Source organism: Rhinichthys klamathensis, unplaced genomic scaffold (genome assembly GCF_029890125.1).
Source record: "Rhinichthys klamathensis goyatoka isolate OS25496 unplaced genomic scaffold, OSU_Roscu_1.1 h1tg000118l_1, whole genome shotgun sequence".
NCBI lineage: Eukaryota > Metazoa > Chordata > Actinopteri > Cypriniformes > Leuciscidae > Rhinichthys > Rhinichthys klamathensis.
Genome location: NW_026606655.1, coordinates 600,348 through 617,270, shown reverse-complemented (window position 1 = coordinate 617,270; position 16,923 = coordinate 600,348). Strand labels below are relative to the sequence as shown.

General features: G+C 38.0%; 1 protein-coding gene across 6 annotated transcripts in view; it reads right to left on the bottom strand.

The window, feature by feature from the left end:
* Positions 1 to 451: 451 nt before the first annotated feature.
* The window catches only part of fubp3 (far upstream element (FUSE) binding protein 3), a 47,315-nt gene continuing 30,843 nt past the window's right edge, over positions 452 to 16,923 (bottom strand). For 2 of the 6 annotated variants that reach the window (XM_056255102.1, XM_056255103.1), the window contains exons 13-19: positions 15,952 to 16,112; positions 14,362 to 14,435; positions 10,272 to 10,348; positions 7,770 to 7,838; positions 6,209 to 6,280; positions 3,360 to 3,484; positions 452 to 1,935 (exon numbers count right to left, since the gene is read on the bottom strand). In XM_056255102.1, the coding sequence (XP_056111077.1) occupies positions 1,927 to 1,935; positions 3,360 to 3,484; positions 6,209 to 6,280; positions 7,770 to 7,838; positions 10,272 to 10,348; positions 14,362 to 14,435; positions 15,952 to 16,112 (587 nt within the window). In that variant the 3' untranslated portion in view covers positions 452 to 1,926. The remainder of the gene's footprint in view (positions 1,936 to 3,359; positions 3,485 to 6,208; positions 6,281 to 7,769; positions 7,839 to 10,271; positions 10,349 to 14,361; positions 14,436 to 15,951; positions 16,113 to 16,923) is intronic. The other 4 variants (XM_056255104.1, XM_056255105.1, XM_056255106.1 and 1 more) reach the window with 3 other exon arrangements.

The window sequence follows — 16,923 nt, the reverse complement described above, 5'->3', positions numbered from 1 at the left end:
TGTAGTTTTGGTAACCGTTAGCAGCTACAGTATCTTAAAACAATGTTCTTTTGTAGTTTTGTTAACCGTTAGCGGCTACAGTACCTTAAAAAAATGTTCTTTTGTAGTTTTGTTAACCGTTAGCGGCTACAGTACCTTGAAACAATGTTCTTTAATAGTTTTGTTAACCGTTAGCAGCTACAGTACCTTCTTTTGTAGTTTTGTTAACCGTTACCGGCTACAGTATCTTAAAACAATGTTCTTTAGTAGTTTTGTTAAGCGTTAGCAGCTACAGTACCTTAAAACAATGTTCTTTAGTAGTTTTGTTAACCGTTAGCGGCTACAGTACCTTAAAACAATGTTAACAACTGAGACCTTATTGTAATATCACCGAATGAGCAAATATGAAATTATTTGACAAATGCATGATGCCTGCCAAAGGCTATATAAAGAAAAAGCACAAAAAAAGACGTCGTCTTTCAATCATTTTAATACATGGTTACCTGTACACATGAGGAAGAAAAGAAACACTAAAATTAAACATTTCGAAATTATAATATCCCTTTTCATTAAGCAATGAAGTTAATACTAGATCAATTTGTAACTAGTCAATCATACATATATTAGATCACACAGAGTAGAAAGGAAAAACAGAATTAAAAAGGTTACTGGATCGGGACTGTACAGGAGTCCACAGTGTGTACTGGGATGGATGAGGGGTTTCGGAGAGACCGCCGGTACCAAATAAGACAACAACTTTGATCTTCCAATACTTCCAATATAAAAAACTACAATTAATTAATACACAGGTAGGCTCTCAGAGGCTTAGCAGTCTTGAACGCTTTAAAGTCCAAGTTTACAGAACAAGTTTACATAAAACGTCTCATCTGTCAGCAAGATGCAACATCAAATTTCAAATTACACATTCACAATCTTTGACAAATTTCAGTATGAAAACAGAACAGAAAAACAGGGACAGTTTTCCTGTAAAACACAGGACAAAAAAAGTCTTTGATTTAATTATATATATTTTTAAATAAAGTATTTAGTCAAGTATCTGAGCATACATACATAGTTTTACAAGAGAGCAAAGGCAAAAAACAACCACCCTTTCCCCGTCAAATCACTGTAATAAAAAATTATCCGTTACATTTGCATACGTCTAAAAAAAACCTCTATAAGATCTACAAGTTAAACGTCTGTCAAAATATTAGAGAAATCCATCTTTGTTTCAAAAAAAAAAACTGAAATAAGATATTGCACCTTTTTCAACCAGAGTACAATAAAATGACAATGAAAACAGAATACAAAGTACATGAGGAATTACATCATCAGGAACCGACCGCCATTCGCCGTTTATCGTGTAACAAAAGCATATATTTCTGTAACAAAAACATCACAGTTTTTTATTTATCGCACTGAATTAAAATGCTTTATGTAAAAGAAAAAAAAGAAAAAACATTTTGTACACATTCTTAAAACATTGCATGACAAAACTAAACGATAACGTATTCAAGACTGCTAAGCCCACGATCATTTTATTGCAACAGAACTAGAAAAATAAGAGATTATATTGCGCGATCAATGAAATGCCGCAACTCCGGGGTTCGTTTTGGCGATATACATCTGAATATATATATATCGTCGAATTAAAAAGGAAGAATAGAAAACAAACCAACTCTGAAACGGTCCAAAAAGGATCCCGGAAATTGCCCATTCGAATAAATGGTGTGTGTACACAAGGATTTAGTAACAATTTGATGTCCTGATTTAGAAATAGTTCTCTTTTTAAATCATATAAGTCATTCTACAGCTAGTGTTTCTCACTAAGAAAAAAAGTAAAAGTCTTCAAGGCGTTGCAAATCTAGAAACCTCTGTTACAAAAGGTCTGTTTCCTCCTCGCAGTGATTCAAAAATCTTCAACTAAAGGGTCCGCAGTCATCCGCTTTAATGATCCTGCGGGAGAGAGAACACACAGCGTCAGCGTAACACACACACACTCACTGGAGGACAGCAGATGCCAATAAATCAGATTTAGTGTTTGAAAAGAGTCTCTTCTGCTCATCAAGGCTGCCTTTATTTGATCAAAATACAGTAAAAATAGTGACATATTATTCCAGTGTAAATCAGCAGTTTTCTCTGTGAATATACAGTAAAGTGTAATTTATTCCTGTGATCAAAGCTGAATTTATTTAATTAAAAATACAGTAAAAATCACAAAATATTATTAGAATTTAAGTCCACTGTTTTCTATGTGAATATACAGTAAAGTGTAATTTATTCCTGTGATCAAAGCTGAATTTATTTAATTAAAAATACAGTAAATATCACAAAATATTATTAGAATTTAAGTCCACTGTTTTCTATGTGAATATACAGTAAAGTGAAATTTATTCCTGTGATCAAAGCTGAATTTATTTAATTTAAAAAAATACAGTAAACATCTAAATATTATTAGAATTTAAGTCCACTGTTTTCTATGTGAAAATACAGTAAAGTGCAATTTATCCCTGTGATCAAAGCTGAATTTATTTAATTAAAAATACAGTAAAAATCACAAAATATTATTAGAATTTAAGTCCACTGTTTTCTATGTGAATATACAGTAAAGTGCAATTTATTCCTGTGATCAAAGCTGAATTTATTTAATTAAAAATACAGTAAAAATCACAAATTATTATTAGAATTTAAGTCCACTGTTTTCTATGTGAATATACAGTAAAGTGTAATTTATTCCTGTGAATTTTCAGCATCATTACTCCAGTCTTCAGTGTCACATGATCCTTCAGAAATCACTCTCATATGAGGATCTGATGCTCAAGACACATTTATGATTATTATCAGTGTTTAAAACCGCTCATATTTTTTGCATATTTCAGGATTCTTTGATGAATAGAAAGTTCAAAAGAGCAGCATTTATCTGAAATATAATCTTTTGTAACATTATAAATGTCTTTACGGTTACTTTTAATCAGTTTAATGCATCCTTGATGAATTAAAGTATTGGTTTCTTTAAAAAAAATATCATACTGAGCCCAAACTTTTGAATGATATCGTGTCATGTTTCCGGAAAATCATATGAGAGTGATTTCTGAAGGATCATGTGACAGTGAAGACTGGAGTAATGATGCTGAAAATTCACAGGAATAAATTACACTTTACTATATATTTACATCTGATTTACATTATAATAATATTTCTCAATTTTTACTGTATTTTCGATCAAATTTGGTGCAGCTTTGGTGAGCAGAAGAGACTCTTTTAATGTTCAAATAACTCCAACATTTTGTCCGGCAGTGTACAATCTGATACACATCTGATGATGAATCTCTAGTGTAGTATAAGTAAGTGTGTGTGTGTGTGTGTGTGTGTGTGTTTACCGGGAGGCCGGGAGCCTGTGTTTGTCCCTGGTTGTAATACGCCCCCTGCTGTCTGTAATACTCCACCCAGGCGGCGCTGTAATCTGGAGGAGAACTCTGCTGAGAACCAGGACCGGCTCCCTGAGCTACACACACACACACACACACACACACACACACACACACACACACACACACACAGACAGACAGATGAGAACACTGACATTCAGCTACACTCCAACAATTTTACTTGATTCGCTTTCCTTTCCACATGTTCAGCAACTGGTCAAAAGAGTGAAAGTGAAACTGGGTTTTTATTTTAGAAGCTTTACAGTGATAACAGGAGATTACAGTAACAGAGAGTGTTTAGGCTTTACAGCAGATCTAGAATAAAGTTATTGTCCAGATAAAGTTAGTTTTGATCGATTCACTTCCGTTGTACAGATCATTAGTGATTAGCTTAGCGGCTGCTAACACGACACCGCTCTACAGAACACACTTAATGCGATCCGGCCGCTCATTCACACAGCAGTGTTTGAGCTCGAATATTTCAATTTTCTTAATATTTTGTGTCTAAATATGTTTAAGAAGCCGGATAATGTACATTCAGCCGGTGGTTATCTCAGAATAAACCCTTTCAGGTGTGTGTGTGTGTGTGTGTTATCTCAGAATAAACCCTTTCAGGGGTGTGTGTTTTATCTCAGAATAAACCCCTTCAGGTGTGTGTGTGTGTGTGTTATCTCAGAATAAACTCCTTCAGGCTGATGGAAGACCTGATTCTGATCACCCTGACAGGGTTTATTCTGAGATAACACACACACACACACACACCTGAAGGGGTTTATTCTGAGATAACACACACACACACCTGAAATGGTTTATTCTGAGATAACAAACACACACACACCTGAAGGGGTTTATTCTGAGATAACACACACACACACACACACACCTGAAATGGTTTATTCTGAGATAACAAACACACACACCTGAAGGGGTTTATTCTGAGATAACACACACACACACACACCTGAAATGGTTTATTCTGAGATAACAAACACACACACACACCTGAAGGAGTTTATTCTGAGATAACACACACACACCTGAAGGAGTTTATTCTGAGATAACACACACACACCTGAAGGGGGTTTATTCTGAGATAACACACACACACCTGAAGGGGTTTATTCTGAGATAACACACACACACACCTGAAGGGGTTTATTCTGAGATAACACACACACACCTGAAGGGGTTTATTCTGAGATAACACACACACACCTGAAGGGGGTTTATTCTGAGATAACACACACACACCTGAAGGGGTTTATTCTGAGATAACACACACACACCTGAAGGGGGTTTATTCTGAGATAACACACACACACCTGAAGGGGTTTATTCTGAGATAACACACACACACCTGAAGGGGTTTATTCTGAGATAACACACACACACACCTGAAGGGGGTTTATTCTGAGATAACAAACAGACACACACACACACACACACACACACACACCTGAAGGGGTTTATTCTGAGATAACACACACGCCTGAAGGGGGTTTATTCTGAGATAACACACACACACACTCATACCTGAAGGGGTTTATTCTGAGATAACACACACACACACTCATACCTGAAGGGGTTTATTCTGAGATAACACACACTCACACCTGAAGGGGTTTATTCTGAGATAACACACACGCCTGAAGGGGGTTTATTCTGAGATAACACACACACACACACTCATACCTGAAGGGGTTTATTCTGAGATAACACACACACACACTCATACCTGAAGGGGTTTATTCTGAGATAACACACACTCACACCTGAAGGGGTTTATTCTGAGATAACACACACACACACACTCATACCTGAAGGGGTTTATTCTGAGATAACACACACACACACTCATACCTGAAGGGGTTTATTCTGAGATAACACACACTCACACCTGAAGGGGTTTATTCTGAGATAACACACACACACTCATACCTGAAGGGGTTTATTCTGAGATAACACACACACCTGAAGGGGGTTTATTCTGAGATAACACACACACCTGAAGGGGTTTATTCTGAGATAACACACACACACACACACACCTGAAATGGTTTATTCTGAGATAACAAACACACACACACCTGAAGGAGTTTATTCTGAGATAACACACACACACCTGAAGGGGGTTTATTCTGAGATAACACACACACACCTGAAGGGGTTTATTCTGAGATAACACACACACACACACCTGAAGGGGGTTTATTCTGAGATAACAAACAGACACACACACACACACACACACACACACACCTGAAGGGGTTTATTCTGAGATAACAAACACACACACACACACACGCCTGAAGGGGTTTATTCTGAGATAACACACACGCCTGAAGGGGGTTTATTCTGAGATAACACACACACACACATATACCTGAAGGGGTTTATTCTGAGATAACACACACACACACTCATACCTGAAGGGGTTTATTCTGAGATAACACACACACACTCATACCTGAAGGGGTTTATTCTGAGATAACACACACACACACTCATACCTGAAGGGGTTTATTCTGAGATAACACACACTCACACCTGAAGGGGTTTATTCTGAGATAACACACACACACTCATACCTGAAGGGGTTTATTCTGAGATAACACACACACCTGAAGGGGGTTTATTCTGAGATAACACACACGCCTGAAGGGGGTTTATTCTGAGATAACACACACACACACACACACACACACCTGCAGGGGTTTATTCTGAGATAACAACGGTCTTGATGTACATTATCCCTTGCGTAAAGTGAAGGTTATAATAACCCGGAGGTCAGATGCTCTTACTCTGTTTCTTGTAATATTCCTCCCATGCTTTGCTGTAGTCGGATCCGCTGCTCTGGCCTTGGCTCTGCTGACCTGCACACAAAACACCCGTTACTATTAGAAACACACACGCTGTGTGTTTGAGAGTGAAGCGCAGCGCTGTGTTGATTTACATGTGAGCAGCTCATGATCCGCCAGTGTTTCCAGCGTCTCAGAGCGTCTCGACTCATCCGCATCTTCATCCGCATCTGAGGTGAGTTTGAGTTGCTTTAACATGCGCCAAACATCTCAACAAACTCATCATGAAAAGCGCTGATCAGCAAAAGAGACGCTTGCGGTTTTACGCCAAAATAAGAGTCTGACGGTTTAACGTTCGGAAACGAGGAAATTAAGACAAAAATATTACTACTGTAGTTTTACAGTTGTAATGTAAAATAAAATTATTATTATATACTTTTTAAATACAATTTTATTTTACAGATAAATTAAAAAAGTTATTTATATTTCAGTTTTTTTACTAATAAAAATTGAATAAAATAAAATATGGAATTTATTTTAATTAAATGTATTAATTAAATGTGTTTTAAATAATTTAAATAAAATAAACTTTAATTAAAAAATAATAAATTCCATATTTTGTTTTATTTAACAATTTTTATTAGTAAAAAACCCCAACAATTTCTCTGATAAATACAGTATAATACCGTACAATTACTATTGTAATTTTACAGTTGTAATGTAAAATTTTTTTTTTTACTATTGTAATATTTCTCTGTAAAATAAAACATTTTATTTAATAAACAAAGTATTTAAGATAAATAAAATACTAATTTAAACTAAATTATATTTATAATTTAATTCGATAATTATAATTTTATAAATTAACTTTATAAGAAATATATATATTAATAATAGAAATAAAAAATAAATTCCATATTTTGTTAATTGATATATAAATCACTTTTTCACGCCAAATTGCACTGCAAACGTGGATTTTTTTAAAAATCACATTTTGTATCACAATTTCTCTGATAAATACAGTATATAGATTCGACCCCCCCCCCCAAAAAATTGTGCAACCCTAGTTAGAGTGAAATCTAAACCAATGACAATTGAAGTGCAAAGAGCAATTACGTACCCAATTAAATCACTGTAAAATTGAATACATAAAAGTCCATAACAATAGGGCTCGACGCACCGTGTTAATATGAATGAATTTTCTCTATTGATTTTTCACAGGTGTGTTACCCGTGTTTTGAACTACATGTTGCACTGTGTTTTAGGGTTAGTGGAAATGTGCTCAATATTTTTTATTATAAATTAATTAATCATTTTAAGAGAATTTTTTACAGTTCATAACACTGTAAATGGATCATGGATGGTCTTTTTGTGCGCAACTACACACGTTCATCTGCCGAGTAATGACAAAACAACAACAGTGTTTCAGTCCATTCAAAAGTGGCAGAAAATAATATGACGGAGCCGGAAAATTGTTAGTCAGGCAAATAAAACCTCTCAAGCGAGTCCCTGTGATGTCGTCTACACAGAAGAGACACAGTGAAAGTGTTTCAGAGGTACTTGCCTAGCTTTTTATAATACTGCTCCCACGCTTTGGAATAGTCCATCTGGCCGGTCTGAGATCCATTATGACCTGAAACGACCAGAATTAAATGAATCTGACGGTCCTCAGAACACTGGTAATCTCGTTATTACTATTATTAGTTATTATTTTGGTCAACGACTTTTTTCACAGGCGAAAACGAGACGAGAACTTTAAAAAAAAAACAGTTTTGAATGACTAAAACTAGGGCTGCACGATTATGACAAAAATAATAATTGTCGATTATTCCCTTGAAATTGCAATTGCGATAATTATTTACGATTATCACAATTTACATTGAATTATGTTTTGAATAGATTTATGCCATTGTTTGAAGCGACTGCATGCCATATTATCATATCAAAATAAACAAGCTGAAAACACAAGTCTTTAAAAACTTTTTTGCCCTTTTCTATAGCATTAAGCCACAAATCTCAATTTTTATACATATATATATATATATATATATATATATTTAAAAACACTAAACCAAAGTAAATACAGGTGAAACTCGAAAAATTAAAATAGCAAAAGTGTAAAAGTTATAATTTTGATGATTATGGCTTCTTATGAAAACCCCAAACTCAAAATCTCAGAAAATTAAAATATTACATGAAATCAATAGAAAAATGATTTTAAATACAGAAATGTCGGCCCTCTGAAAAGCATAATCACGCATATGTTTATAGTTAAATATACTAAATATATTAGTTTCACCTTTTAATTACTGAAATTCACGAACTTGTTCTAATATATTAATTATTCTATTATTTTTTCTAATTTTTCGATATTCTAATTTTTCGAGTTTCACCTGTATATACATGGTATTATGTTATAATAAAAACTAAATTAAAAAAAAATGGGGGGGGAACCCTTAAGATAACCTGTAGAAAAAAAAAAAAAGCAATTTTTTTGTAATTGCGCCTTTAAATGATTACATAATTTGTAATCGCAATTACAAATTCGATTGATTGTGCAGCCCTAACTAAAACCATGACGAAAATCTATTGACATTTTGGTCAACGAATAAAAACTGAACATAAATGTTGGGTAGGGAGGTTTGGGAAGATCTGATGTGTGTGTGGGAGAACTGTATCTGAGTTAGCATGCGCTGGATGCACGTCTCACGAAGCGCTCAAACATGTAAACGTCTGGGAGAAAGAAGAGCAGACGTACGGACGGATCTGAAGAAGAGTGACGGCCAGGGTTTGATATTAACACCCGCCAGATGTGGCTACAAATACAACGCTGTCAATCACCAGACAATTCGGCGTTTAACTTATTATGTTTGCTGGGAAATTAGTGTACAATCCAAATCTGAGTCATCATGATGTATTAAATACAGTGTATTGCGCAGAATTTCTGCTTACTTGCACACACTCGTCACTACACAACACACAACGGCGCACTTGTTCATTTGCACTGAAGCGATAGTGAAGATTAATAAGCGTTTGGGGAACAGAAAACACATTATTATCCAACATCCGACATTTGTTTTTATGTTCTTTGGACTGATTTGATCTGTCTAAAACACATATTTGGTGAAAAGGATGAAAGAGGAAGAGGAGGAGATGCTGGATGACAGGATTTTGTTTGAATTAGAAAATGTATGAAATCCATATTTTATAATATATATATGACGTAGTTAATCTGCTTTATTTCTTTTATTTTGTCTAGTTGAAGTTATGATTGTCCGGTAACTTAATTTAGTAGCCAAAATGGCCAGTGAGTGAAAAAGTTAATTTCAAACCCTGTTGACGACTCTATTCGGTACGGTTTTCTGCGCGCACACACACACACACACACACCGTGAGTACTGAACTGAGCTCTCTTTCACGTCTGAATGGACAAATACACACAACATTATGTCTAAATGCCCGTTTTGGACAGTATAAACAGTCGGTTGTGTCTTCACAGAACGTAAACGGCGGAGAATATCAGATGTGCATCAGTGCACTCGGCCTTAAAGAGACAGTGCGTAATTAACCTGATGCCGTCTGTGCACTTAATATTAATCAAACACCAAAACAAAAAAGGCTCTTTAACAGCTTTAATAGGGATTACTTATATTTAATTTATAAAACAAATAAATGTCTGCTTGAAATAATAAAGAATGATGATATATCATTCATTGAAAAGATCATGTTGTACTTTAGAAGTGGTTTTATTTTTATGTCTCTATTGTCTCAAACTTTAAAATCATTCATATTAACAGGTTAATTATAGATGTTTTCTCCGGGAGTATATAATGGGTTTGGAAATTGTAGAGAAATTCCTAAATTAACGCGTTACAATTTAACAAAACACATTAGATATTCGTCGACTAAAGCTACTGTAGATTTAAAATTGTATGTTTCGTCGAGTAAAACAATTCAGATGAATACAATATTACTAAATGGCATTTAAGTCAAAAGACTGACTAAAACGAAATGAAGCTGTGAAAATGAACAGTGGTGTGGAAGAAACTTGAGATGTGAAACTCACTGGGATCCTGCTGGCTCTGGGGTTGCCATGTCTGATATGTGGTTCCCCATCCACCAGTCATGAACGTCTGCGGGCCACTGAACAAAACAACACCTCGCAGGTTAAACACACACACACGACACAATCTGGCCTGAAACACACAGCTGCACACGGAAGTGATGTGGAGAGTCATGTGACCGCTTCTGGTGAAGAACTAGACTCGTTTGTGAGACTCAATGTTTCTTTAAAGGGGTCATATAATGCCATTTTCTTACAAGTTAATATGATTCTTTAGGGTCTAAATTAAAAGTTTGTAATATACTTTAATTCAAAATTCTCGTTAGTATTGTAAGAAAACACTAATTTTACTTGGTCAAGAACAGCTGTTTTCAGCACGCCGTTTCAGTGCATGTGTCTTTAAATGATAATGAGCTTTGCTGGCTCCGCCCCCAGGCGCTTCGACAACGCACGTGGAGTGTTGCCTTGACAACAGTCGAGGGTATATTTTGGAGAGAGAACGGCAGCGGGAGTCTCTGAGGACACCTCTGTGCAACCGCATCAGTTTGAACCGGAGTCGGACCCGGAACAAGATGGCGGCCGCAAAGAAGTTCCACAATTAAGGCTCGAACAGGACGTTTCTAATTGGTTGGTTAACGTAATGTCACTTTGATCTATTTCTGTATGCACTGGCAGGGTCGAGTAGTGAGATACGAACGCTGTGTTTACTGATGTATGGGTTAGTTCGTTGACAGATTGATGTTACAGTTAATGGTCATGAAAAACTTTTTTTCGCGATTTGCAAAGATTAATATAAAGGTTAATACAACGTTACACTCACTTCTTCAGGAGGTGCAGCAGGAACACGAATATCTGGTACCGATCCTTTTTTCATGAGCAGCTTCTTAGCAAAACCAGCTTTATACTGACCCTCGTCAGAGACTATTTATATAGAGACATGCCACTTCCTCAATCCTCAATACAACTATATAGGGAAAACCTGTAACGTCAAAGATGGCGGTTGTATGCATATGTCCCGCCCCTCCCGCTGGAAAGCCAATCGTCTGCTTTTAACAGTCAAGCCGGGAAACATTTAAGCCTATCGTCTGGTTCCACTGACGCATGCGCACAGTTGAGGTTTGCGACAGCGGAGACGATTTGGCGACAGCGAGTTGTTTTGTGCCATGGTGTTGTGTGCAAGATCAGATGGAATCCACATGGAAGAGGGTGATAACAACGCGAAAACACCGGACTACCAAGGTAGTTGTGGCGAGCAGGCCGAGGACGAGGGACGAGAGAGAGCTGCGTGAGGCCGGTGGCGTGATTACTGATGAGCGGCACCTGCGCGACGCATCGTCTCGTATCTCTCACGGAGGAGCGGAGGCATAAAAGGTGGAGCGACGACATGGAGATCGAGAGAGGAACAGGCCTGATTTTATGTTGTGTTTTGTTTCTGTTTTGTGTGGCCAGCAGCTCATCCGGGGCTGCTGGCATACTTCCATTTTTGGATTTGTTTATTTATTAAAATGGTTGAATGTTCGCCGGTTCCTGCCTCCTTCTTTCCATAACATCTGAACCTTGTTACAGTAGTTAAAGCATTTTATATCGACCACAAATATGTTACCTTACATTCTAAGTATGTGCTGTAGAGCACGACACCGGCATTCTGGATAGAGACGTAAATGAAGTTGGTGTCGTGAACCCTTGCGCATGCGTAGTAAAAGTATAACCTGTGGGGAAAAAGGTGTTTTAAACCTTCTTTTGGGGCAAAGTCATCAAACTTTTTCAGCGATTTTTATCATATTTTACTGCTGTTTCTATACATGCAGTTTTTATGTCCCGATGACCAGTGAAAGTGCAGTTCTGACTCTCTGCCCATTCATTTAGATAGGAGCCTGGTCTTGTTAGTCGGAAATAGCTGCCCGGAGGCGTTGCCAAGATGGCGGCCGAGTGGCATGACTTGCCTAAAAGGACTTTGCCCTCGTTTATAAAGCAGTCTGGTGAGAAATGATTCACGCAAACATGAGAGCATTGACGTTGCTCGTGGGGAATATTCCCTTCGAAAACAAACTCAGCCACTGCGTCTTCAGCGGTTCGGATTTAGGAACATTAAAATGACTGTTTGTTATTACACCCAAGAACAGAACACCACAATCGCTTAGAGCCATTCTGCTCCGGCGTATCAAGAATGGCGGACTATGATGACAGCTCGCTCAGGGCGGGTCTGTGTTGAAACGCTGCTGTCAATCAACACTCTTGGGCGGGGCGTCAGATCTAGTGACGTCACACGGTCGAACGGCTTGATTTGAGGCAGGGGAAAACATAAGGAGATTAAAACAAAAACACTGGATGGATTTTTATCATTATATGATGGTTGTGTACAGGCACTGCCAACACACATTTCAGTACAATCAACTTGTAAAAGTGCATGTACCATTATATGACCCCTTTAAATCTCAGTTTTGAGGAACTCAAGCAAACGAGATCCTGGAGGGAGATCTGCGGTTACACTGAAGAATACACTCACACTCACTGAAGAATACACTCACACTCACTGAAGAATACACTCACACTCACTGAAGAATACACTCACACTCACTGAAGAATACACTCACACTCACTGAAGAATACACTCACACTCACTGAAGAATACACTCACTGAAGAATACACTCACTGAAGAATACACTCACACTCACTGAAGAATACACTCACACTCACTGAAGAATACACTCACACTCACTGAAGAATACACTCACACTCACTGAAGAATACACTCACACTCACTGAAGAATACACTCACACTCACTGAAGAATACACTCACACTCACTGAAGAATACACTCACACTCACTGAAGAATACACTCACACTCACTGAAGAATACACTCACACTCACTGAAGAATACACTCACACTCACTGAAGAATACACTCACACTCACTGAAGAATACACTCACACTCACTGAAGAATACACTCACACTCACTGAAGAATACACTCACACTCACTGAAGAATACACTCACACTCACTGAAGAATACACTCACACTCACTGAAGAATACACTCACACTCACTGAAGAATACACTCACACTCACAGAAGAATACACTCACACTCACAGAAGAATACACTCACACTCACTGAAGAATACACTCACACTCACTGAAGAATACACTCACACTCACTGAAGAATACACTCACACTCACTGAAGAATACACTCACACTCACTGAAGAATACACTCACACTCACTGAAGAATACACTCACACTCACTGAAGAATACACTCACACTCACTGAAGAATACACTCACACTCACTGAAGAATACACTCACACTCACTGAAGAATACACTCACTGAAGAATACACTCACACTCACAGAAGAATACACTCACACTCACTGAAGAATACACTCACACTCACTGAAGAATACACTCACACTCACTGAAGAATACACTCACACTCACTGAAGAATACACTCACTGAAGAATACACTCACACTCACTGAAGAATACACTCACACTCACTGAAGAATACACTCACACTCACTGAAGAATACACTCACACTCACTGAAGAATACACTCACACTCACTGAAGAATACACTCACACTCACTGAAGAATACACTCACACTCACTGAAGAATACACTCACACTCACTGAAGAATACACTCACACTCACAGAATACACTCACACTCACTGAAGAATACACTCACACTCACTGAATACACTCACACTCACTGAAGAATACACTCACACTCACTGAAGAATACACTCACACTCACTGAATACACTCACACTCACTGAAGAATACACTCACACTCACTGAAGAATACACTCACACTCACTGAAGAATACACTCACACTCACTGAAGAATACACTCACACTCACTGAAGAATACACTCACTGAAGAATACACTCACACTCACTGAAGAATACACTCACACTCACTGAATACACTCACACTCACTGAATACACTGACTGACTGAAATGAGGAAAGAGAGGGAGGAAGGAAAATTAAATGAAAAGGAAGAAAGGAAAGGAAGTAAAGAAATTTAGCAAGGAAGGCAGGAAGGGAAGGAAATGAAAGGAAGGAAGGAGGGAATAAAGGCACTCACTTCTGATGAGGAGTCGCTGGTCCTTGAGTGAAAGGACTGAGTCCAAAACTGCTGTTCCCTCCCATTCCAGACGCCTGAGAAGAAGAAGAGGAAGAGGAACACCATCACACACTGAACACACACTCATCTGATCACCATCACAGTCACACACACTCATCTGATCACATCACACACACACACACACACACACACATCTGATCACCATCACACACACACTCATCATACACACTGAACACACTCATCAGACACACTGAACTAGAGCTGGGTTTCGATTCAAATTTCAAGAATCGATTCGATTCCGATTCTCAAGATCTTGAATTGATTATCATTATTCGATCCGATCCTCGAGATTTAGATATGAGTGTTTTTGTTTTTTCCAGCTGTTACCTGAATTACAGGACTGTAGTTATGCAACATATTGATACTATTAGGCTATTATAGACATTTAACTGCTTGTTTTGAACTTCATGCATGTGTATTGAATGTTAAACAAGTTCATAATGATAACAAACAAGACTGTTTATCATGGTGATGTGTAGCCTACAGAGGCTTCGCACAGACAGTGAATGAGAGAGATCGGCAGAGCGCGTGCGGATTACCTGCGTCTGTCTTTGAAGTCATATGTATTCGTGAAAAAGGTTGCCGTGTCAAAGCGAAATATTTGTCGTATCATCCTTTTAACGTTCACGTCACGGGTATTTACCATAAATGCGCGTCAGCAGCAGCGCTGGTCAGCATTACACAGCGCAAGGAAGCCGCGGGGAAATAAAATCAGCGAGTCACGCATTGAATCAATGCCAAATTGGTCTCTAATAAGTGAAGCATCAGCTTCAGCGTTACCCATGCGATGCATTGCTGCTCAGCTGAGCCTTGAAAAGTGGAACTCAAAGTTAAAAATAATTAACACCTTGTTTCATTACATCTCTTTTAATGAATCAGCTTTTTTGAACGTGTTCGTTGAATGAACGAATGACTCACTCAAAGCCCGTTGTTGTAACAGTGTGCGCGCTGAGTGAAAGCCTTTCAATGCGCATACAGGGATCTCCCAGTCGCGGCAAGTTAAAGTTCACGGGGAAAATGTAAGCCTATTATTAAATCGATCCTCTGAGTTACGGATCGATCTTTAGAAATTAATATGAAAATCGATTCAGAATTGGTGAATGGATTTTTTCAACAGCCCTACACTGAACACACACTCATCAGACACACTGAACACACTCATCTGATCATCATCACACACACATCTGATCATCATCACACACACTCATCCAACACACTGAACACACACTCATCTGATCATCAACTCACACACACTCATCTGATCATCATGATCTGTACGACGGAAGTGAATCAATCAAAACTAACTTTATCTGGACAATAACTTTATTCTAGAGCTGCTGTAAAGCCTAAACACTCTGTTACTGTAATCTCCCGTTATCACTGTAAAGCTGCTGTAGTAAGAGGAATCGAAATTTAAATTTTATAACAAGTATCCGATTCCAGAATTGAAAACTCTCGCCATCCCCAAACTTTCAAATGGTAATGTGAATTTCACACCCAGTAGAAAGCGTGTATTAAGCGTCCGCTCACCCCGATCTTCTCGTCGATCAGCTGCCGGGCCATCTCCATCTGCTGGGGGGATCCGCGGATGGAGAAGATCCGCACGTTCGGGTCGGTGTTGGGCGGAGGGTTTCTCTGCAGCTCCACGTGGGCTCCGGACTGCTGGTTGATGTTCTTGATGGTCTCTCCACCTGAGCAGAACACAAACACACGTTTCTGGACTCAATGATCCCATGTATCCAATGCAACACGTCCCGTTTAAAGCTTGGATAACCGGGATGAGATGGATATACCAGCTGATCTTTAGCATTTTTAAATGATCAGCATTGGTCGGTTATTTTATTAGCATTAGTCGGTTATTGGGACTTTTATTATGATAGCATTTGGGACTTTTATTTTGACAGCACTGAGAACACACACATTTATATAATTTTAAGTCCCGCTGTGGTGAAAACCCAGCTTAAGTAAATAGCAATATTAAGAAAAAGACAAATAAAATGACTACAAATAATACGTCCTGTTTAAAGCTTGGATAACCAGGATGAGATGGATATATCAGCTGATCTTTAGCATTTTTAAATTATTAGCATTGGTCGGTAATTTGAAATGATCAGCATTGGTTGGTTATTTTATGGGACTTTTATTTTGATAGCATTTGGGACTTTTATTTTGACAGCACTGAGAACAAACACACATTTATATAATTTTAAGTCTCCCTGTGGTGAAAACCCAGCTTTTAAGTAAATAGCAATTTTGACAGCACTGAGAATAAACATTTATATCATTTTAAAGGTGCTCTAAGCAATATCGGGTGACGTCACTTCTTGTTGAGGTTCGGAGTATAGTCAAACAAAATGGAAGCTAGCTATCCCGTTCCCTCCCTCCCTCCTTCATTCAAGGTGTAATGTCGCCAAGTTAGATAAACGCTTTCATATAACGCAGAAAAACACGATAAAACGCTTCGCCACCTGAGGTTATAACTTTAGCTCCCGTACAAGGACG